The sequence below is a fragment of the Rhineura floridana genome, chromosome 10 (genome assembly GCF_030035675.1).
Source record: "Rhineura floridana isolate rRhiFlo1 chromosome 10, rRhiFlo1.hap2, whole genome shotgun sequence".
In the NCBI taxonomy this organism is placed as follows: Eukaryota; Metazoa; Chordata; class Lepidosauria; order Squamata; family Rhineuridae; genus Rhineura; species Rhineura floridana.
The window spans coordinates 83,281,551-83,306,572 of NC_084489.1; the positions used below are offsets into that span (position 1 = coordinate 83,281,551).

The 25,022-nt window shown below is 46.0% G+C and overlaps 1 protein-coding gene across 2 annotated transcripts in view; it reads left to right on the forward strand.

Annotated features, from left to right (window-relative positions):
• Nucleotides 1-25,022, forward strand: part of MINDY4 (MINDY lysine 48 deubiquitinase 4) — a 103,338-nt gene that overhangs the window by 41,022 nt on the left and 37,294 nt on the right. For both annotated transcript variants that reach the window (XM_061587627.1, XM_061587628.1), the window contains exons 10-13: nt 5,560-5,661; nt 7,088-7,151; nt 11,425-11,490; nt 13,948-14,015. In XM_061587627.1, the coding sequence (XP_061443611.1) occupies nt 5,560-5,661; nt 7,088-7,151; nt 11,425-11,490; nt 13,948-14,015 (300 nt within the window). The remainder of the gene's footprint in view (nt 1-5,559; nt 5,662-7,087; nt 7,152-11,424; nt 11,491-13,947; nt 14,016-25,022) is intronic.

Consider the following 25,022-nt stretch of genomic DNA (forward strand, 5'->3'; position numbering starts at 1 on the left):
AATTATGTAAGTTGCGTAATTATGCCGTGGTGGACAGCAAGACTAATAGCATAGTTTTGGGTAGAAGACAAATTGCCCAGAACGGAAACAGTGCTGCATATGACGATGATGATGATGATGATGATGATGATGATTACTATTATTATTATTATTATTATTATTATTTATACCCTGCCCTTCTTCCAAAACTGGAACTCAGGCCAGCTTACAACTAAAAATGGGTACATATAATTTGGACATATAAAAATCTACATTTAAAATAAAATTAAACTCATTACAGCATTAAAACAATTAAACATCACCTAAAAATACCTAAAACCAATTTAAGAATAATGTAATCAAACAGTAAAACAATACGGGATGCCTCTAGAAGTCCTGTCTTAAACAACTTCTACTCCAAAAGCCTGCTGGAATAAATAAGTCTTCACCTGTCGACAAAAAGACAGTAAAGAGGGGGCCATTCTTGCCTCAGGGTGAATACAGGGTTGAACGGGGAGTGTTGACTTATAAGGCAGCTTTGTTCACATCCTGGAACACCTTGCCCCTCAAAGTGCGCTTGGCCCCCTTCCTGGTTATATGCAACCTTACTGGAAACCTTTTGCTTCTGGCAAGCTTTCATGAGGTAGACAATGTCAGTGTTTCTATTGATTTTTTTTTAACTACTGTGCCTTTCTCTTGTACTGTTTTTATGAAATTGTTATACACTGCCTTGATATTTTATATTTTTAAGACCCACCCTATATTTTTGTGATGTGATTTTTAGGTAGTTTTTAACTGTTTTCTTTTAATGATGTATTTTAAAACTGTTGCAATCTGCCCTGGGACATTTGGGTGGAAGGCAAGCAATAATAATAATAATAATAATAATAGGGGTAGATAAATATTTTTTATAAATAAAATAATAAATAGATTTATCAGGCTGCAAGAGTGCCCATTTGAGATTTTTTGAGAAAACAAACAAAAACTAAGCCAGCAATTTTGGGATGAGAAAGGATGGTCATTCGTATTTTATTTATTTATTATTTATTTGATTTATATCCCAAATTCTAACACAATTAACGCAATTCTAACACAGACGCAGACCGGGCTAGGTCTCAACTTAAAAGGCTTGTTGAAAGAGGAAAGTCTTCAAAAGGCACCGAAAGGATAGTAGAGATTCATATCATTAGGAGTCAGCGACAGTAGCTCATGGACCAAGTCTGCCCCACTGAATAATACCACCTAGCTCCTCCAGTTACCAACCACAAAGGAGGAAAGTGGGGTGTTGATGGGCAGTGTCTCTGACAAGGCTCTTGCAGCAGGTTATATTTAGGGATGAAAAAGGCCAAAGCGGCAGGGCCATAGCTCAGTGGTAGAGCATGTGTCTTGGATGCAGAAGGTCCCACGTTCAATCCCCGGCACCTCCAGGTAGGACTAGGAGAGACCCCTGCCTGAAACTCTGGAGAGCCACTGCTAGTCAGTGTAGACAAGGCTACGCTAGGTAGACTATTTGTTTTATTCCATCAAATATAGTTGCTGGCCAGGTTTGAAACAGATGCATGGGAAGGTTAATACCAGGTCAGTGAAAGACAAAGGGGAATTAATTTAAACAAAAAAGGGTTGATCAGGGCTGTACTGTCAGTCCCCACCCCCACCAAACCAAAAGGAAAAAAGTCAGAAGAATTTCCATGTACGTTCTGAATTGGAATCGTCGGCATTTTAGATGAAGGCACCACTTGAATTTCAGACAATGGCAAGCCTCAGCCTGGGATATAAGACTTGTCGACGTTGCCACCACCAGCCTTAAAATATCTACTAATTTGAGAAGACTAAACATCAAAAGCAAAGCACCAAACATGGACGAAAAGACTTTGGTGCTATTAATCTGACTTTAGTACAATGTGGAATGAAAGCCTTCTTCCTTCTCCTTTGAAGGACGTTGGGACATTTGTGGGCAAATAGATAAAGAGGAAGAAAGATCTTGAACCACTGACAGCTAATCTTGGTGCTTCTTGAGGGCATTTAAGCTCACAGAGTCAGGTGTTGGAGGTGCTCAGATCAAGAAGTCTGCTGGACAAGCATCAGTTCCTTGTGCCCTACAACATTGGGGGTGGGGGTGGGCTGTTGGCTGGGGTTGATAAGATCTGTAATCCAAAACATCTGGAGTGCACCAGGTTGGGGAAGGGTAGCCTACCTCGCACCTGGTAAGAGTGCATCAGGTGGGGCCCTACTTGTGTGGATCTTTACATGAGTAGGTCTTAGCACATAGCAAATACCCTAAATCAGCCTTTCCCAACTTTTGGGTCGTCAGATGTCGCTGGGCTACAACTCCCATGATTCCTGACCATTGGCCATGCTGGCTGGGGCCGATGGGAGTTGTAGTCCCGCAACATCTGGGGACCCATAGGTTGGGAAAGGCTGACCTAAACCTAGTATGGGAGGGTAGGTAAACCTGGGGCTCACTTCTGTGCTCCACCATTCATGTGACTTGAGGGCACAACTCCTGTAACATCAACAACTGGGAACATTTTCACCATGGAATTGTTCTTCAGCTTTAGCATCTCCCCCCCCTCGCCTCAGTTTAAATTCTGAGTTGAATGTTGAAGCCCAGGCATGGGGTGGAGGTACATCTAAAGCTCTACTCCTCAGCTGATGGAATTATGGAGAAGGCAAAAGGCGTCAACAGGCCATCATAGTCACTAAAGCCCATTTGTTGTCTTGGTTGTTCTTTCCCCCTCTTGAGGTAGCTTTTGCCCCACCCAAAGAATGATCTTCTACGTGCTACAGAATTTACCGTCCAGGGCAAGATTGTTTCCCAATATTTGGCCTTCAATGGCCCTTTTCTAATATCATCCCATTACTTCTGCTTTTAACTTTTGTGCTGTGCTAAGTATTTCCTTTCCCTCGTCTCCGTCCATCAGCTATTTCCAGACAGCTGCCATCACACTGTCTAGCATCATTTGGCCCATCTTTTCTGTCCTTCCTAGAAATCAATCAACCTTCTTCCCAAAAAGGGAGTGTGCCATGCTTTGAACTGAAGATCTGCAATGGAGAGGGCATTAAGACAAGGATGTCCAGGCTAGGGAGTTTGCTTGCAGATCGTAATGCAACTCCCAGTCAGATTATGCCTTTCTCCAGATTTTTCAGCACAGTTTCAGTGCACAAAAAACCTGCGTAAAATATGTATTGTACATCAGAGATGCCTACAAAATGCACATTCTGTGAATGAATGCATTGAAAAGTGTGTATTTTATATTTTTACAAGGGCACATTTTGCATAAAGAGGGCATACAAAATTGTGTACAATTTAAATGTAACATTTTTGTACATCCTTTTGAAAAATGTGCACAAAACAGGATGGAACAGACCTAGGAGTCCCAGCAAGACTGACCTGGGAGGGGATAAGCTGCTCTGTCCTTCCCTAGCCCAGCCTCAAAGGAGAGTGTGGCTCAACCCCAACATTTCAGCAGATGCAGCTTACTTGGGGCATGGGAAGGAAGAGGCATATAGGCCGCAATGTACCCTTCTGCACAGCTAACAGTGTAATCCTTTTCATGTTTTCTCAGAAGTAAGTCCCAGTATGTTCAGTTGAATTTACTCCCAGATGGGGATGAGGAAGAAATTCAATGCCTAATAGGTTCTTCTCAAAACAATATGTGAGTTTGAAATGCAGCCATTGTTCAAAATTTGCATTTCTCCGAATTTTGCAGTACAGTTCTCCAGCCAAGTCATGTGTCCAAAACTGCATATACTAGGGTGAAGTGTGCCTACACATGTATACATTATTGAGAATAACACAGAGAATGCATTACATTAGGGAAAATTGCTTTGCAAAAATGTGTATATTAGGCAACAATGCATTCAAAAATGTCTGTTAGGAGAAATTCATGCTAAAATGCTGATGCATTTTCATAAGGATTTTTTTAAAAACAAATTGTGAACTGATGTGAAAATGCGTGCAGCTGAATTTAAGATTGGAAAAAGTAAGAAACTGAAATTGACAGTTTTGCTTATCCTGACTCCCAGTTACGTGTGCTTAGAATTGAAGGCTAAAGCCCTTAAATGATCTCACGCAAGAGTATCTTAAGAATCGCCTTCACCCATATGAGGTTGGCCAGATCTTGAGATTGTCTTCTGAGATCCTCTTCCATATCGCCCCCTATCAGAAATGTGGCAGGTGGGTCCCAGGGACAGGGCCTTTTCTGCGCTGATGCTGAGATACTGGAACTTGGTCCATGAGCTACTGTGGCTGACTCCTAATGATATGAATCTCTGTTATCTTTTCGGTGCCTTTTGAAGACTTTCCTCTTTCAACAAGCCTTTTAAGTTGAGACCTATCCCAGTCTGCGTCTGTGTTAGAATTGCTTTTAATGTTTTCTTTAATAATATGTTTTTAACCCTTTTTTTAAAAAAAGATGTTTTAAAGCTTTTTTAAAAATGTTTTTCATGTTGTTTTGTTTTAATGTATTTTAAGGTCTTTTTATGATGTTTTAAAGTGTTTTTAGTGTTTCTGTTTGCTGCCCTGGGCTCCTGCTGGGAGAAAGGGCGGGGTATAAATAAAATAATAAATAGAAAAAAGGGAGAGGAATGTAGGTGTGTGTAGGTTGCAACCTGGAGATCTGCGCCATAACTTTAAAGTGGAAGATGAAGCCGTGTCCATTTCTCTCACCTTTCCCTGTTCCTGTTCCCTGTGCCTCTTTCCTGCTTGCTATGAACACTCCTGATGCTGTGCTCAGTTTGGCCGCTGGGGCAGGAGGCAGAGCCAGCTCCATAGACCGAGGAAGCTGGGCAATTGCCATTGCCCCAAGATTGGAGAAGGGGGCCCACTTTACCCAGAGGACTCAAGGTGGCCACAGGCTATGTGGGAGAATTCTCAGTTTATAGGCCCCAATGCTTCTATTGGAAGGGGGGCCATACTCCCTTAAAGGGAGGGCAGAACCCCACGGAGAGCAGGTTGAACACCACTTTCCTGGCCAGGCAAATCACTATTAGGGAGAGGGAGAAATTTGCACACAAAAGATCCCAGGTTCAACCCCCAGCATCTTGGTGTAGAGACCAGAACAACTTTTCCCAACCTTGGGGGTCCCCGGATGTTGCTGACCTACAGCTCCCATCAGCCCCAGCCAGCATGTCCAATGGCCAGGAATGATGGGAACGGTAGCCCAGCAACATCTGGGGACCCAAAAGTTGGGAAAGGCTGGTTTAGAACGTCCCCTGTCTGCAACCTTGGAGAGCCGCTGCCAGTCAGTGTAGACAGTATTGAATTAAATGGGCCAATGCTCTAACTCAGTTAAAGGCAGCTTCTGACGTACCTGTGGCTTAAGGAAGAAGGTCCCAGGTTCAATCCTCTGCAGCATCTCCAGGTAGTGCTGGGGATGTCCCCCATCTGAAACCCAGGAGAGCCACTGCCGGTCAGTGCGAGCTGTACAGATCTAGATGGTTTTACTTGGCACGAGGCAGCTTCCTACGTCCTGCCTTTCCCTGTAGAATGGTTTGACCTTTCCACAGCCAGCTCACTTCACCCTGCAGAGTTTGCCGCTGGTGACATTTTGTTCTCTCTTTCCCATCTCGCAACGGCAGGTGCCTTCAGGTATCAGAAGCGAAGAGGACCAAATGCCTCGCTTTGGCTCTTGCCGGCATTTTGTGGCGTGCAGGGAGCAGCCAGAGAGCCGCGGTTGCCTTGTAAGTGCAAGACACGTTGGTTTTGACAAGACGGAGCAGCAATCCCTCTCTCCAGGCACTCTTTCCACTTAAGCCGCTGCTTCCCGAGAAACATTGGGGCTCTTCAGAAGCTTGTTGTGACACGTTTCACCAATAAGGAGATTGATAAGGGAGGGTAAGCTTCCTTCCCAGACAGCTGGCCCTCTGTTCCTGATTTTCCCCTGCAGTGTTTGAGCATGACAGGATGCAAAAGGAAAATCGCCCAGATTTTTTCCCTTCAGGGCTAATAGCAGCCACAGATCATCATCAGGACCATAGTGAGGGAGGTAAGGGTTACAGCGGCTCATCCTGCACAGCACAAGTCCCAAGAGCCATCAGTGCCTTCCACATCTGCTGTCACTTTTTTAAAAAACACACACCCCCTGGTATGGTTGCAAAAGATAAGAATATCAGAAGAGCCTCCTGGATCAGGCAGTGGTCCTACTATTGCAGAATCCTGTTCCCAACTAGATGCCCATTATGGGAAACTCACAAGCAGGACCTGAGTGCAACAGCAACTCTCGCCTCCTGGGGTTTCCGGCAACTGGTATTCAGAAGCCTCCTGCCTCCGACCGTGGAGCAAAGCATGGCCATCGTGGCTAGTAGCCATTGTTTGCATTGTAAGGGTTACACACGAAAAAACCAATGATAGCGAATACTGCTTCTATTTGCTTGCACGATTTCCATTCCTGACCTTGGACGAACATGCAAATTGCAGGAATTTCCACTCCCATTCCCGTTTCTGACAGAATTCTCTGACTTGTTCTTATTGTTTTTATGTACAGGACCATGTGCATTTGATGGCGCTATAATAATAATAATAATAATAATAATAATAATAATAATAATAATAATAATAATATCAGCTGCCTCTGGTCTGCTTTGCATGCCTGGAGTGAAAGATGTCAGACTGGCAAGCATGTGGGACAGAGCCATTTTAGCCGTGGCCTGCCTGCTGTGGAATACCCTACCCCAATAAACTCTCTCTGCTCCCTCCCTGATGCTGTCCCAGAGACTTTTGAAAACCATCCTGTTCTGGAGGGCCTTTGGGAGGGCCTGAAGGCTGAGCCTGAAACTGATTTTATCTTCCCCCCTTTTTAGTTTTACCTCTTTAGTCCCCTTTTGATATCACTCTCCTAGATTTCTTAACTTTATTTTCTTAATTTTATGTATTTTTATCTTTTCTTAATGTTTTTTGTCTTTTTTTTATTGTGAGCCGCCCTGAGTGCCCTATTTTAGGGTAGAAGGGCGGGATAGAAATAAATTAAATAAATAAATAAATGTTAACATCCTTAATTGATGCTGATTCCAAAGGGCACAATCCTTTGATGACTCTCACACTTAAAGAATGGGGCTTTTCATCTCCTGTTTTCCTGCTACACCTGTTCTGTTTGTCTGTTCTTTTTAGGTGTACGGGAACACAGCAATTCACCCCTGCAGGGAAATACAAAGCGGATGGGATCTTGGAAACGGTACTGCTTAAGCACATTTTTTAATTAGTTTTTGAAACTTGTTTTTGTCATTTCTCATCATATAAATATCGCAGTTCGGGTTGCCTGTCCTCTGTTTTGTATGTGTGGAATTTGCAATCTCGTTTTGTACGTGTGGGATTTTCAATATCTGGTGCAGCATTTGGCATCCTGAGAATCCCCGCTATCCGTCAAACAAGAAAAGCATGCTGCTAGCCCTTAAGGGCAAGCAGAGTGGAACTGGCAAATGTGTAGTCAGGGTCTGGTAAATGGAGAGAAGCCAGAGCAAGTTTCAGCAAGGCTTTGGGTTTATCCACTTAACAGTTATTTGAAGACTCCGGAATTGTGTGCATGTAGTTCCCAAAGAGAGGGAACCTGAACTTTTCTTTATTCTGTCAGGCCTGCTGTTAGGGAGGGGAGGAAGTGTAAAAAACTATGCATTCCACAACAGCTTTTCTTTTTAAAAAGCGAACATCAGGACTCCATTTTACATGTTTGCATGCAACGGGTAGCTAGCCCCAAGCTGAGGAGGCCACAATCTGGTTCAAAAACACCATCCACTCCAACAAGTTTACTGCCCAGTGGAAGACGATATATGTGTGTGTGTGTGGGGGGGGAACAGGACACAATAAGAGAGATGAAATCAAGATGGTGATGAATGGGAATGGACATCATAAAAAATGCAGCACATTTCAATCAACGTCTACCTTGGGGGGGCACAGAGTTTCATGGTCTGTTTCCTCAAAAAGTGTGAGATCCCTACCGACACTGCAGCGAATGGAGGGGGGCTCCCATCTGTTGGGGAGAAAGAGAAGGGAGGGAGAGACCATAGCTCAGCGGTAGGGCACCTGCTTTGCATCTTCACTTTTTAGGTGATGGAAAAGTCCTCTGCTTGAGACCCTGGAGAGCTGCTGCCAGTCAGAGTTGACCATACTGGGCTAGACTGAGAAATGGCCCTACCTTGATATAAGGCGTCTTCCTGTGCTCCTGTGCGTTTGTGCACATACATGCCTTTCCCCCAAATCCCGCCTCTTCCCCCAAAGCCATTGCCTTGATCCCTTTGGCCTGCATGCCTGCTTGAACCAAGTCTTAGTACGTGCCGGTTAGTCGATTGCTACAGGCAGCTCAGCTCTGAAGGCAGCTCAGAGACTGCAGCGGGTGCAGAAAGCAGCGGCCAGATCAGAGTCGGCGTTGCCGCTGCAGAGCTCAGGAGGGAGGAGGAGCATGTGGAGTAGGTGCTCCAATTGCATGCATCCGTAGGGACCTCGACTCTAATGTTAGGACAGTTGAATCCATTGAGGTACCTAGATCACAGTCTTGTCCTCAATTATTGGATGAGTTTCAGTTGGTGCAGCTTGAGGAAGTTGACAAGATGCTTGGACTGGTGCGCGCAACCACGTCGGTACTGGACCCTTGCCCCTCTTGGCTAGTAAAAGCTAGCCGGGCTGGAACTGCCGGCTGGGCCAAGGAAGTGATTAATGCCTCCTTGAGTGAGGGAGTTATCCCTCGCTGTCTCAAGGAGGCTGTAGTGAGACCTCTCTTGAAGAGGTCGTCCTTGGACCCAGATAATTTGAACAACTATCGACCGGTAGCGAATGTCCCATTTCTGGGCAAGGTCTTGGAATGGGTGGTTGCCAGCCAGCTCCAGGCGCTCTTGGATGAAACCGATTATCTAGATCCGTTTCAATCCGGTTTTAGGCCCGGTTTTGGCACTGAAACAGCCTTGGTCGCCCTGTATGATGACCTTTGTCGGGAGAGGGACAGGGGGAGTGTAACTCTGTTGATTCTCCTTGATCTCTCAGCTGCTTTTGATACCATCGACCATGGTATCCTCCTGGAGAGACTCGCGGAGTTGGGAGTTGGGGGTACTGCTTGGCAGTGGCTCCGCTCCTACTTGGCGGATCGTCTCCAGAAGGTAGTGCTTGGGGAACATTGCTCGATACCCTGGACTCTCCATTGTGGAGTCCCTCACTCAGGGATCGGTTCTGTCCCCCATGCTTTTCAACATCTACATGAAGCCTCTGGGTGCGGTCATCCGGAGTTTTGGAGTGCGTTGCCATCAGTATGCTGATGACACGCAGCTCTATTACTCCTTTTCATCTTCTTCAGGTGAGTCTGTTGATGTGCTGAACCGTTGCCTGGCCGCGATAATGGACCGGATGGGAGCTAATAAACTGAAACTCAATCCAGACAAGACTGAGACGCTGTTGGTGAGTGCCTTTTCCGCACAGATGGAGGATGTTCATCCTGTTCTGGATGGGGTTACACTCCCCCTGAAGGAACAGGTTCGTAGTTTGGGGGTTCTTTTCGATCCTTCCTTGTCACTCGAGGCTCAGGTAGCCTCGGTGGCTCGGAATGCGTTCTACCATCTTCGTTTGGTAGCCCAACTACGCCCCTATCTTGGCGGTGACGACCTCGCCTCAGTTGTTCATGCTCTAGTGACCTCTAGACTGGATTACTGTAATGCACTCTACGTGGGGCTGCCCTTGAAAACGGTTCGGAAGCTGCAGCTAGTGCAAAACGCAGCAGCCAGATTATTGACGAGGACCAATCGGTCCTCACATATTACACCTGTTCTGGCCCATTTGCACTGGTTGCCGATTTGTTTCCGGGCCAGATTCAAGGTGCTGGTATTGACCTATAAAGCCTTACACGGCGTGGGCCCGCAATACCTGATGGAACGCCTCTCCCGCTATGAACCTACCCGTACACTTCGTTCGACATCTAAGGCCCTCCTCCAAGTACCGAGTCATCGAGAAGCTTGGTGGGTAATGACAAGATCCAGGGCCTTTTCTGTGGTGGCCCCCGAATTGTGGAACAGTCTCCCCGAGGAGGTACACCTGGCGCCTACGTTGTTATCCTTTCGGCGCCAGGCTAAAACCTTCCTATTCTCCCAGGCATTTTAATACATTTTAATACATTTTAATATATTTTTATGTATTTTAATGTGTTAATACTTTAGTTATCTTAAATATTGTTTAGTGTTATTATGTATCTGTATTTTATATTTAGTGATTTTGCTGATTTATTGTATTATTGTATGTTGTACACCGCCCAGGGAGCCACTGGCTATGGGCGGTTTATAAATGAAATTAAATAAATAAATAAATAAATCAGGTAACACCTGTCTCAGCACAACTATGCTGGTTGCCTATATGATCCCAAGCACGTTCAGAGGGCTGTTTTTAATTTATAAAGCGTGGCTGGGGAAACTTTTCCAGCCCAAGGCCTGCATTGTCTTGCAGGAAACCTTCCAAGGGGTACGTCCCAGTGGTGGGTGGAGCCAGAGGCAAAAAGTGGGTGGGGCAAAAGATGTGACGTTTCTTTTTAACCACCCCAAAGAGCCAGAGGCCTTGATACATAGGACTCAACACACACACATGCATCTCTACCCAGGCAAGACAGAGCCGCGGTCACAGTTAAAAGGATGTATTCCAGTCTGGCAAAAGGACTTGGGGAGGGTGCAGAGCAGGGCCACTAAGGAGAGCATCCTGACGAAAGGGTGTGGCCTAGGAAGAGTCCTAAGCAGTGGTGGCTGGTGACCATTGGGACTGGTGGGGTGGAAGGCTGGGAGGTCAACAGTAGGTGGCACCAGAGCCAGTGGCAGGCAGAGCCAAATAATTCTAGTTTGTCCACATCTTCCTCCCTGCTGAGTTCTGCAAGGGCAATATTGAGGAGGAAGCTGACATCCAGTGCCACCCCCTGGACTGGTTGTAGGCAAGAAGGCAGGCAGGAGGGAGCTGGGTGAAAGCAGACTGTAGCTGGTAGAGCAGTGCCCCATCTTCCCTAATGAACCAGCCTCCACTGGCCCTGAGGGCAGCCTAATGATGCCAGGGGGGCATGTTTGGCTCCTGGCCTTGAGGTTCTCCATCTCTGCTATGAAGCGTTATGTGGCTCAGGACTCCAGTGCCTAACGAAATGTATTATTTTATTAAGTCGATTCATATCCTACCTTTCCTCCAAGGAACTCAAGGTGGTGTACAAACATGGTTCTCTCCCCTCCTGATTTTACCCTCACAACAACCCTGCAAGGCAGGTTAGGCTGAGAGACCATGGCTGGCCCAAGGTCACCCAGTGAGCTGCATGGATTTGAACCCTGGCCTCCCAGTTCCCATCTGATGCTCTTAACCACTCCCCACATGAATCTGCCCTTGCCACACTTGACAGTAGCCATGCCTATGTATATCTGTTTGGAGTTTGTTACCTGGACCTTGGCTGCATGCTCACATTTTATTTGTACCTGAATTACATCTCACATTTTTTCCCCACTTCACAGCTTATGTTGCATTTTGCCACAACATACGAAGACCTCCTGATGTTTCTGCAACAAAATATTCATCAGGTATGAATCTCCGCTCGGTTCACGCAGTTCTGCAATGCTCCATTTGCACAGCAAAATAACAAAAGTGTTTTGTGCGTGTGATTGTTCAGAGTATTTATGGCCCGCCTTTCTGTTAAATTTGCATGATGGCATACAGGACAAAGTGATAAAGAATTCTGTTGTGTGCACCTCACTCTCTGAGTGGCAAGAGATTTCAAGGGTGTGAATCTCATACCTGAGGGTGTGGCTTTCTTAAAATGCAGGTCTTTGTGATACATGGTTTCACGTACACATATATATACAGGCTGTGCATAAGATGCTCACAGCATTCACACTCCAGTTGGGGTGGAAGGATCTGTCAGTTTGGTTCTCTTAGTTTCTTCTTTTTCCAGTCTTAAATCCAGTTTCCCCCATTTTTGTGTTTTGTTTTTTTTAAAAAAAATCCTCAACAAAATTCTTAAGCGTTTTGGTACAAATTTCTCCTAGTAATCACATCTTTTGTATGCAGTTTCGACCGCACACATTTTTTGCAGGCAGTTCCCCCTCATATAATGCATTTTTGTATGTTATTTTCACTAGTATATTCACTTTCCCCCCACACTTTTCTCCAGTATATGCATTGTAGTCAATATTTGTTGGTTGGAGGGCTGCATCTCAAAATTCGGAGAAGTGTGCATTTCTAAGGAGGGCTGCATTTCGGTTATATTGTTTCCGAAAGTGAGAATTTGAAAGATTTGGCCTGAAATGCGAACTGAATCAATTTTCTCCCTCATCCCTGATTCCAATAGATCTTTTCCCCCCATTAGGTTTCTGGAAAAACCCCTATAGCTTTGGATTTAGCACAGAGAGCAAGTGAAGCCCTCGGTGTGTCTTCTCCAGCCCACTTCGAGACCTATGCTCTCCTCCACATGCAGAACCGCACCTTGGTGACATTATCTCCAGCCAGGGGAGGGAGAAAGACCTGTCCCCCACCCCTGCTTCAACTCATCGCCCAGAATCTTTAGCTAGCAGTTTCTATGGAACACATTAGCCTAAGCTTAACATAATAAAGGCAATACTCAGCAGACTTAGCTAAATCATTATCGTAGCAAAGAGATTGGTTTCACCACTATAGCTGTTTCTTCAGAATCCCATCTTCCAGATATAAAATCACAGGATGAGCAAGGACACCAAAAATGACATCCAGACTAGTTCCTGATGTAATGGGGGGGGATGCAATACAAATAAAATCCAGGAAAATCAATCAATCACAGTAATAAATAATGTGATGTTTTGGCTGGCCTAATAAAGGTATTGACCTAATATAGACTTCGGGATTTTTTCTTATGGGGCCAACATGGCTACCTTTACTTTTTGAATAACAAAAGTGCATAAGCACTTATAATGTAAAAACCTCCTAAAGCCTCCTGTTGAAAAAAGGAATCCCTCTTAACCAGGTAACTAAATATAAACCAAGTTGGCACTAGGCCAACCTGTCTGGGCAAAGTGCCCTACAAATAAGGTGCCATCACAGAAAAGGCTCTGTCTGTGGTCATTGTCTGCCTGACCTCTGGTGGTGGGAGCATCCTGAGATGGATCTCGATAGAGGAGCTCAGTGTATGGGCAGATTCATGCAGGTACAAGCAATCCTTTAGATGCCTGGGTCCTAATCTAGGCAGGGCTGTAAAGACTAGTAAGGATGATCTTTGAATCGCGCTGGAAGCCACTGAAGCAGTTTTCATACTGACCAGATGTCTTCTATGCTTCTTCCTATTAGCAACTAAGCTGCCACATTCTTGATCTGCTTAAGTTTCTGGATAGTCTTCAAAAGCAGCCTGGAGTACAACACGCCGTACTAATCTTCTCTGGACATTAGCAGAGGATGGATAGCCATGGCCAGGCTTTCTCTGTCCAGGAGCTGCAGCTGGGATGCCAGTTAAAGTTGGGGGAAGGCGCTTCATACCATAGATGCCAACTGAGTCTCCCCAGTGAGGTCCTGATCTAAGAGCACTCCTTTGAGGAGGCTCAGTGGCAGAACACCTGCTTTGCATGCAACCTGCCCCAGGTTCAATCTGTGAGACAGCTGGGCCCCCATGGTAAAAGCATTTGCATTGCCCACATGAGGTTAAGTGTCTTGACAATTCCAGGTATGGGAATAAGGCAAAAAGCTACACAGCAGCTGCCAACTTAAGGAACATACGTTTTGGACACCAGACAAGTAGTTTTGGGAATCAGACACACTTTTACACAACACTCTGGATGTGTGGGACACTGAAATAGGTTTTGGACACTCTTGTGCAAAACTATGCCTGAAACGTTTGCCAAAAGAATAATATAGTGGGTGATTCTGTTCCATGAGGTCAATGCCACCACCTGTGAAATATTTTAAAGAGATTTCATAGAGAAATATTTTTAAAATAAGGTAAATGGATACATTTTTGGTTCTGCCATGAAGCACCTCACAGCTCAATATTACGCTCTTCTTCCTTTCCTTTCCAGTTTGAAGCTGGTCCATATGGATGCATTCTTCTGACTTTGTCTGTGATATTATCAAGATCCATCGATCAGTGAGTACATGTGCATTTCTTTCTGAAAGACGGCATTGGTTCTTAAGCCCCCAGGATATATTTGTGAGATGTACAGCATGGCTGTGTCGAAGTATGCTTTGGCTTATCACAGACGGAATTCCTTAGGCCCAGGTTTCTCGGAAATGGGCCGCCCTCCCTTCATGTTTGCAGTTTCAGAAGCACATGGACAATGCACATGCTCCCTGCAGCACACATGCGCAGAGAACAACCATATGTGCTTGTGGATTCATGCACCTCTGTATCGCCGACAAGAGTCAGTGGTTCGGTGGTGTAGCAAACGCTTTGCATGCAATAACTATGCATTCTGCTCCAACAAACAGTGTGTGTTCACTTGCATACATGAAGTCAACTCCATGGAGCTATTCATATCAAATTTTCAATATCAGTTTCTCAGTCCCTTGAGTACTTGTTGTCTAAGCTGCAGAGTGCTAGAAGTGAAGCTTAAGAGCCAGTTCACACTCACCCTAGCAGTGTGAGAGCGCCATCCCCATGGCTACTTCCCACACCGCTCCACACATGGAAAAACCACAAGGGAGAGGCATGATCATGTGTGTGTGCTGAGCAGTAGTGTAGTGGCAAATTCAGAAGTGCAGGATCCCGTCAGGAGTTACGCCCCCCCCTCCTTTTTGCTGCATGGATGGGAATGAGATCCTTGTTAATGCCTTCTCCCACAACAACAGACATCCCTATGAGCCAATAAGCATGAAAGAGGAAAGTGTTAGCTAGTGGCTGGCTCACCTTCTTTCACTCTGATTGGCTCCAATCAGCAGGAAAGGTCAAGGAAGCATGTTGGAAGACTCTTCTCAGTGGCTAATACACTCCCCTTTCACGCTGATTGGCTTGTAGGATGCTGGAGACATTGGGACCCTGTTCCCAAAAACATAAGGGGTCTAAAAAACCCTGCAACCCTGGATGACTACACCTCTGGTGTTGGGGGGGACATAGGTCTCTCAGTGACTTAGCTATGAGCCTTGTGTGGGTCTTTCCATGTGATTCTTCCTTTTCTACAAGGTTCCTTCGTATTTTCCTGGAATGGCAAGCGGAGCCACAGTGGAGAAAGTAGGTCCAAACCACCAAGAGCAACTGTGAACCAGCCCTCTCTCAACCTCACAGTCACACCTGAGCCCTGACGTAACTCCCCCTAATCCCAGATATGTGGGCGGCTCTTATTTTGTTACTCTTGCCGCTCCTGATCATCATCTGTGGTGCTTTTTGAAAGTTGAAAGAGCTTACGTACTTTCATCAGCGGCTTTCAGCCGGAGGGCCGCATTCCCTTCTAAGCAACCTTGGGGCAGGGCGTGCTTCCCAGTGGTGGGCGGGGCCAGAAGCCAAACTGGGTGGAGCAATGAATTCATTTTTTTTCCTTCGTACAATAGGCTGGGCTTCTACATATACTCATACCCTCCTCTCTGTCCTCCATTCAGGCAAGCAAGAGGGATGGGTCAGGGTACAAGGACACATTTCAGCCATGCATCAGTGCTCAAAGGAGGGTGCGAATTGGGGCCAGTCAGGTGTGCCATCTAGGGAGGGTCCCGAGATCCAGGAGGCCATTCAATTCCTGGGCCTGAGGTTGCCCATCCATGCTCTACAGTACCACAGCTGTGACATTATTTATTTATTTATTACTAAATTTATATCCTAAAACACTAAAAGCACTCTCTTAAAAACAAAAGACTTTAAAACATGTTAAAACATCCTGGAAAACGTACTAAGACAAGACGTCTTGAAAAAAAGTTTTTTAAAAAAACTGCTTTAAAAACATCTTAAAACGCAGTTCCAACATAGACACAGACTGGGACAAGGATACAATGACCCAGTAAGCTTGGGATGGGGAACGCACAGCCGCTGATCCAATTTCTCATGACCCGCAAGGTCACTTGACCCACCAGTCGCTGTGAGCACATGGTGTGCATGGGCCCTGTCACAATGCTCCATTGATCATGGGCTCTCCCCCACCCTCCTCCCCAAGGGATGAAGAGATGGAGGGGGAGTGAGGGGCGCGTGGTGGCAAAGCCTTTGTGCCCACCTCCACCAAAACCCTGCTTGGCATCAGACCAAAGGAGGGGGCTAGCCAGTGGCTTCTGACTGGGGGATTTTGGTTCTGCGGGAGGAGCAGGATGGAGAGGATCTCCCTTCCAAAGCCCCCACACCATCAAATTGCAGACTCCTGCAGCGATGCGCTGTCCCACTGCGTTCAGGACAAAGGTAGCACGTCAAGGACCGAAGAAGTGGCCTTATACTGAGTCAGGCCACTGGTCTATCTAGCTCAGCATTGTCTGCTCTGACTGGCAGTGGCTCTCCATGGTTTCAGGCAGGGAGCCTTCCCCAGCCCTACCTGGAGATGTCGGGGATTGGACCTGCCACCTGCCACGTGCAAAGCAGATCCTCTGCCAGTGCTCAGTTGCCCATTAGCAGAGCTCACTACGGAGCCATGGAATCTGCTCCCACAGTAAGTAGTGATGGGCACCAACTTGGATGGCTTTAAAAGAGGATTGGACAAAATCATGGAGGAGAAGGCTATCAGTGGCTACTAGCCACCTTGGCTATGTTCTATCTCCACTGACGGAGGCAGTGTTCCTCTGAATACTAGTTGCTGGGACTCACAAATAGAGAGTGTGCTCTTTGCACACGGGTCCTGCTTGTGGTCTTTCCATGGGCATCTGGTTAGCCAATGTGAGAACAGGATACTGGATTAGATGGGTCATTGGTGTGATCATTCACTCGCTGGATTGTCACCTTGTAGTGGTGAGTGGGCTTGCGTGTTCCAATGAACCCTGTGAGCGATGCCGTCGGGAGTCATGTGCTCCCAGCAGGGTCACCCATGGTGGTAAGGTCAAGGGAGAGGAACCAGACAAAGAACGATCCAAGAATGTCCTCAACGGCAGAACAGGTGGAGAATAACAATGTGTATGTTACAATGGCTGTGAAGGCAGATGAAGGCTGCAGCAGATAAAAGACTTCCAATAGTTGTGCTACCCATGCCATTGGATCAAAGTCTTTTTCTGTCAAGATTGTGTTGATTGTTGTGCGCCGATCTCCCCACATAAAACAAATTCACACACAGGCATCTTCCAGCCAAATTATCTCGGAAGACAATCTTACTCGGCCACGAGTGATCGCCAGTGAGTGAGTGGCCTCATCCAGCAGGCTCTTCTTGTGTACTTATGCCAGTCCTGCGTCTGTTGCTTCTGAGTCTGTTGTTGTAAGAGGGAGAATGTCTGTGAATACCAGTTGCTGGGAATCCGAACTGGGGAGAGTGCTCTTGCGCTCAAGCCCTGCCTGCGGGCTTCCCATTGGGGCTTCCGGTTGGCCATTGTGGGAACAGGATGCTGGACTAGATGAGCCTGATCCACCAGGCTCTTTTAGGTTTCTCTGCATTTGAGATTGGGGTGGGGGCAGTTTCAGGGGCTAAAAGAGAGAGCGAATAGCTTGCCTAAGGCCACCCTAGTGAGTTGTTCCCTAATAGATTATTTGAAGCGGGGATTTTAATGCTCTCAGTGTAAAAAGTGGAGCGGCAGCTCTGCAAATGTAAACATACACAGCAATCAAAAAGCCATTAGCTTGAGAGCTGAGAGGAAGCAAGCAGGCGAAATAAACTGCCCCACTTCTTATCTTCTGTTTATGTTGAGCAAGCTTAATGCATTTATCCCTTATCACTCAGGAGAATGACTTATGGGTTTGGAAGCCCTTGTTTAAAGGATCAGGGTGTTCTGCCTTCAGTATGTTTTTAATTACAGATGTCAGAGCCTTCCCCTTCAGATTAGGCAAAGAAAGAAGATAGATTTCCCTTGGGAGTCCTCCCCCCATCAGGAAAAATACGTACCGATGAGTTTCTGGTACAGACACGGCGAGGGGTTGCAAACTGACATAGCTGGCATAGTTTGGGAGGAGCAAAGAGAAGGCCAAGGAGGGCTGGGCAGCTGTCATCATAAGGCAAACAAATTTCACAGGTGGGAGCCCACACAAACTAGACAATCAAGCCCTGATTTTTCCCCTTATCCTTTGGTAGGAGCCGGGGTTGACATGAGAAGCCCAGTAGCATTTGGAACCCCAAGCCACATGGCAGCCATGTCTTGCTTTCTGAGAGGCAGAGTGCAGCATGGGCTCCTCCCCCAAGCCCTGGGGTTCTTCTAGTGGCTGCCGGTGTGGTAGGGCAAAACCGCCCTCCCACATGGCTGCAATTTACCTGGACTGGGCTGGGGCTGGACAGTGTGGTGGCGAGGTCAGGGGTGTACCAGTGCACTATTGGGAGCATTGATTGGCACACCCAGTGATGGTGGCGCCATAATTGTGGCTCTGGCATCCCAGCACATTGGCCAGGACTTCATGCAGGAGTTTGGTTTTTTTTGGGGGGGGGGGCTGCGATGTTATAAAAATGTGATCACCAACCTCTAAACTGATCTGGTGTGGTTCATTCTGCCGCTTCAAGGCTCATTCTGTTGTATGTTTAGAAGATCTAGTCTACAGTAGGGCCCCGCTTCCCGGTGCTCCGCTTCCCGGTGTTCCGCTAATGCGGCGGCTTTCCTCCCCTTTTTTAAAGCCGCTTTTGCGGCATTTTCGTGTCATTTTTGTGCGACGCGCCCCATTAAAGTCAATGGGGTTCTGCTTTACGGCGATTTCCGCTTAACGGCGAGGGTCCGGAACGGAACCCGCCGTATAAGCGGGGCCCTACTGTACTACCAGTGGAGGCTCCTCCACTGGGCAGATGGGACAGTGCCCCACCAAATTCTTCCCTCAGCCAGTCCCCGCCTGCTTGTCTTCTTACTTGCAACCAATCAAGGGGTGGCTCTGCCTGTCATTGGCTCTGGGCTCCACCTGCTGTTGGTCTCCCTGCCTTCTGCCCTACCAGTCCCAAGGGGCACCAACCGCCACTGGCTACTACTCCTGCCTTGCTTGCAGCAAGCAGGAGCTCAGAGTGCAAAGATCAAGTCACAAAATATCCAGAACGTTGAAAGTGCTAAGAGAAAGGAGCCGTCAACCAAAACAACCCAACCAACTAAAGCAGCAATTTGCCACATTAATTTGAAGACAGGAATTAGCCTACACAATATGAAAATGCAGGAGAACAAGCACATTTTAGAATGCAGAGCCAGCCTCTAAATCCTCAATTTTAAAGGGAGCTGGACATTTTTTTCAGGAAGGTAAGAGAGGCCACAGAGAGGCATGGCAACTCGAGTTTTGAGACCACCGTAACGTGACGGATTAGAGGCTGAATCACATTTTCCATGGATTAGAATAGATTGGTTTTAATGGCCCAAACAGTCCTCTCCTTGACCTTCAGTGTCCCTGAGATTTGGAGTTGTTTTCTCGCCATGGTTTTTTCTTTTCTTTTGTTTTAAATTGATGCTTTGTTTTTGTTATTAAATATAAAAACATCAGCGATTGTTTCCTCCATCCTCTCAAAAAGAAGAAAAAACATTTCAGGGTGGAAAAGTTTAAAAGTTTCAGGAGTTTTTGGGAGTCCACGCTGTGATGAGTATCTTAATTCAAAACATGCTTAATCCACATGGGATGCATGTTCAAGCAAACATGGGAGATCAGAAGAAAGTCGTTCTGAGACACAGAATGATGGTCACACCCTTGCACTCCTAAGAAACGTTAACCAACTAGCAAAGGGCCTGTTATTATGACAGGTGTCACGTGTGTGGGTGTTAAGAACATAAGAAGAGCCTGCTGGATCAGGCCAGTGGCCCATCTAGTCCAGCATCCTGTTCTCACAGTGGCCAACCAGGTGCCTGGGGGAAGCCCGCAAGCAGGACCCGAGTGCAAGAATACTCTCCCCTCCTGAGGCTTCCAGCAACTGGTTTTCAGAAGCATGCTGCCTCTGACTAGGGTGGCAGAGCACAGCCATCACGGCTAGTAGCCATTGATAGCCCTGTCCTCCATGAATTTGTCTAATCTTCTTTTAAAGCCATCCAAGCTGGTGGCCGTTACTGCATCTTGTGGAAGCAAATTCCATAGTTTAACTATGCGCTGAGTAAAGAAGTACTTCCTTCTGTCTGTCCTGAATCTTCCAACATTCAGCTTCTTTGAATGCCCACGAGTTCTAGTATTATGAGAGAGGGAGAAGAACTTTTCTCTATCCACTTTCTCAGTGCCATGCGTAATTTTATACACCCTCACACTGGCCTGCCTTAATTTTATGGTCATCACCAGAGGGCCTTCTCTTACATAGGAAGCTGCCCTATACTGAGTCAGAACTTGAGACGGAAAGATCGGTCCATTTCAATTCTCTCAGTTTCTCACTTTTCCAGTCTTCACTTCTCCAAATTGCTGCAGCAGTTTGAGATTATTTAAAAAATAAAATCCTCATGAAAATTCTCCAACATTTTAGTGCAAATTTCTCCAGATAAACACATTTTTGTAGGCAGCTTTGGGTAACGTATGCATTTTTGCAAGCAGTTTCTTGTGGTATAATGAATTGTTGTGTGCTGTTTTCACCCATTCGTGCACACTTTCTCTTTTTGTAAACATAGTTTGGTTGGCGAACTGCAGTGCAAAATTTGGATAAGTGTGAATTTCGAAGAATGGCTCTGTTTTAGTTCTCATATTGTTTCAGAAAGTGCAGGTTTGATAGATTTGGCTTGAAATGTGAAGTGAATTCAATTTCTCACCCATTCCTAGTCAGAATACAGATCCCATCTAGCTCAGTATTTTCTCTAATGTGACTGGCTGTGGTTCTCCAAGGTTTCAGGCTGGGTTCTCCCCCAATCCTACCTGGAGATTTCAGGTATTGAACCTGGGACCTTCTTTATGTAAAGCGCATGCTCTACCACTGAGCTACAGCTAGGGATGGGGGGGTGATTTTGATTCAGTTTGTATTGAAAGCCGATACGAAATTTGCACTTTCTGAAACAACATGAGACTTGAAACACAGCCATCCTTTGAAATTCACACTTACCCTAATTTTGTGATACAGTTTGCTAACCAGTGTTTAGAACAATACATATATCAGGGGAAAGTGTGCATAAAAATGAACATATTAGTAAACACAATATACAAGAATGTGTTGTCAGGAAACAATGTTTGCAAACGTGTACATTGAGTCAAAACTGCATACAAAAATGTGTTTATTAGGAGAAATTTGCCCTAAAATGCTGAAAGGTTTTCCTGAGGATTTTACGGTACCTGATGCACTGCCTCTCCCGACATGAATCCACCTGTACACTATGCTCAACATCTAAGGTCCTCCTCCGGGTGCCTACTCCGAGGTAAAGTGGGAGGCTGGCAACAAGGGTGAGGGCCTTCTCAGTGGTGACCCCCCAAATTATGGAATGATCTCTCTGACGAAGTGCACCTGGCGGCAACACTGTTATCTTTCTGGTGCCAGGTCAAGACTTTCCTCTTTTCCCAGGCATTTTAGCATGTGTTTTTAAATTGTTTTTTATTTTTTTTAAATTGTGTTTTTAAATTGTTTTTTGTGTTATAAAATTTGTATATTTGTTTTTATTGTTTTTAATTGCTGTAAACCGCCCAGAGAGCTTTGGCTATGGGGTGGTATATAAATGTGATAAATAAATAAATAATAATTTTTTTAAAAAAGTTTGCAAATTTCTGCAGAAATGTAGAGAACCAAATTAAAGATTGGAAAAGTGAGAGAGTAAGAGAACCGAAACTGGCAAATCCTTCTATCCCTAGTTAAAGCCCTTTCCCTTCATTCTCTGAATTCAGGCGAGTGACTGCCAGGGACAGAGTGAGGCAGCCACCTCATGCGGGACAAGCGGAGGGGCAGCCCCCCGGGCTATTTCTCTTGAGCCCTGTGGCTGTCTGCTTCTATTGGAGGACAGAGCTATGTATGCCATATGGCTGGTCCTGCACTGCCAGCACTAGCTTGCTGCCCTCGGGTGAAGTCAAGGGCATTCCCCCATTGCCAGTTTGGAAATAAGATCCCAAGCTGCCAGTCCAGTGGGCCTCTGCCTATGGCATGGGGGGAGCACATCTAGTCCTTCATTGCAAGCAGCAAAGTGTTTAGAGCTGGCTCTGACCAAAGCTAGAGTGCTGCTATTATTATTATTATTATTATTATTATCATCATCATCATCATCATCATCATCATCAGAGCTTTGCACATACCATGGACTGCAAAAAAGACAAATAACTGGGTGTTAGAACAAATTAAACCAGAACTGTCACTAGAAGCTAAAATGATGAAACTGAGGCTATCATACTTTGGATATATAAGACATGATTCACTAGAAAAGACAATAATGCTTGGAAAAACAGAAGGGAGTAGAAAAAGAGGAAGGCCAAACAAGAGATGGATTGATTCCATAAAGGAAGCCACAGACCTGAACTTACAAGATGTGAACAGGGTGGTTCACAACAGATTCTCTTGGAGGTTGCTGATTCATAGGGTCGCCATAAGTTGTAATCGACTTAAAGACACATAACAACATCATCATCATATCATTTCAACACTGTTAAAAACACAGCTTAATCTACCTCACAGGGTTGGTATGAGGATAAAATCATATTTGCACGCCTCCTTGAGCTCTTTGGAGGAAAGGTGGGATAAATGTAATAATTAAATATAGCATAAAAACAAGCAAAAATCTACAAACCCCATTTGTGCAATCCCCCCCCCACACCACCTACCTTACATTTAAAGCGGTGTCCTATCATGGCAGTCATGGCAAAGAATCCTGGGAACTTTAGTTTGTTAAGGTGCTGAGAGTTGTTAGGAGACCCCTGTTCTCCTCACAAAGCTACATTTCCCAGAGTCCCCTGGGAAGAGGGAATGATAATCCGCTCAGCCACTTCAGGTCTGGTGCTGGGCAAATAAATGAAACATCTGGCCTACAAGACAGTTGTGGGTCTGGCATGGACGTTTCAGGGAGCGGCTAAGTTAGCTTTGTCAATATCACAAAGCTGCAGAAATTGGGATAAGTAAGATCCAGTAAGAAATAGCCTTCAGCCATAAAAAGGCTGGCTGGAGATATGGATGTCTGGCCTTGTGGCTTTTATGCCTGTGCACAAATCCATTAATGGCGGCATGTACAGATGTCAAAACAGAACATTCCTTAGGAGATCCATGTGCTCATGCTGGCCTTTCCTAGAAGCCTCCCATGTAATTATTTGAGAGCTTTTTTCCTCTCTCCCAACCCACGTTCTATTTCCGTTACCAACCCCATAATTGTCTGTTTTGTGAATGTTAACAGTCTGTTGCCATGAAGAAAGGGTGTGAGGCAACCTATAGAGGATTATGACCTCGCCCTATGGGCAGGAGTGGCGAGAGTGCCGGCCCTCACTTGAAACACACACATCTGGCTGTCTTTTTAAAGTGGCTGTGACAGTCGGAAAATATATCATTATAAAGTAGAAGTGGGGGGGGTTGTTTGTTTTGTGTTTGCTTGTTAGGGTTTTCCCCAGAAGTAAAATTGGGAGCATTTTACTTTCTGTTAATTAATCACATGGTTTGTGGGGGAACAACCTTTTGGCTCCGATCTTACTCCAAGAAACATTATTTGCAAACGATACGGAAAGTCCTGGAAGAGTGGAAAAGGAAGAAGGAATGAGAGAAACCTTGGACAGATACACGTCAAAGACATTGTGAGCATAGAATGAGGGCGAAGGAGGCCTGGGCAGGTGTTTACCAGTGGCCAAGGAGCCACATTCTTCACTCTGCCCCCTCCCCCAAACATACGTAGGGATGGGGGAATCTATCAGTTTTGGTTTCTCTTAGTTTCTCATTTTTCCAGTCTTCAGTTCAGTTGTCCACATCAGCATATTAGTTTGTGAAGTCCTCATGAGAATTCACCAGCGTTTTAGTGCAGATTTCTCTTAATATAGAGAACCATCTGAGGCCCGCTGTAATGAATTTGCTTGGCACTTCCAGGATAAAATCTTTAGCATCTGCCAGCACTCCAGTATTATAGCAGGTGAATCAAGCGGGATATCCAGAGCACAGCCTTGAACCGATTTCTTGGATGAGTTTCAGGTGCTACAGCTTGAGGATGTTGACAAGGTGCATGGACAGTTTCGTGCAACCACTTCTGTGCTGGATCCTTGCCCTTCTTGGCTAATAAAAGCTAGCAGGGATGGAACACCCGGCTGGGCCAGGGAAGTGATTAATGCCTCTCTGTGAGAGGGAGTGGTCCATGGCTGCCTGAAAGAGGCGGTAGTGAGACCACTCCTGAAGAGACTCTCCCTGGACGCAGAAAATCTTAATAACTATAGGCCGGTAGCAAATGTTCCATTCCTGGGCAAGGAGCTTGAACGAGTGGTGGCAGGCCAGCTTCAGACATTCTTGGATGAGACAGATTATCTGGATCCATCTCAGTTGGGTTTCAGGCCTGGTTTTGGCACGGAAACAGCCTTGGTTGCCCCTGTATGATGACCTATGTTGGGAGAGAGACGGGGAGTGTGACTCTGTTGATTCTTCTTGATTGATCTCTCAGCGGCTTTTGATACCATCGACCATGGTATCCTTCTGGGGAGACTGGCTGAGTTGGGAGTGGGAGGTACTGCATTGCAGTGGTTCTGCTCCTACTTGGTGGGTCAGCTCCAGAAGGTGGTGCTCGGGGAACATTGTTCGGCACCCTGGACTCTCCAGTATGGGGTTCCACAGGGGTCAGTTCTGTCCCCCATGCTGTTCAACATCTACATGAAACCGGGTGCGGTCATCTGGAGCTTTGGAGTGCGTTGCCATCAGTATGCTGATGACATGCAGCTCTATTTCTCCTTTTCATCTTCTTCAGGTGAGGCTGTCAATGTGCTGAACCGGTGCCTGGCTGCGACAATGGACTGGATGAGGGCTAATAAACTGAGGCTCAATCCAGACAAGACTGAGATGCTGTTAGTGGGTGGTTCTTCTGACCGGATGGTGGATATCCAACCTGTCCTGGATGGGGTTGCACTTCCCCTGAAGGAGCAGGTTCATAGCTTGGAGGTTCTCCTAAAACCATCTCTGTCACTTGAGGCTCAGGTAGCCTCAGTGGCACGGAGTGCCTTCTACCAACTTTGGTTGGTGGCCCAGCTATGCCCCTA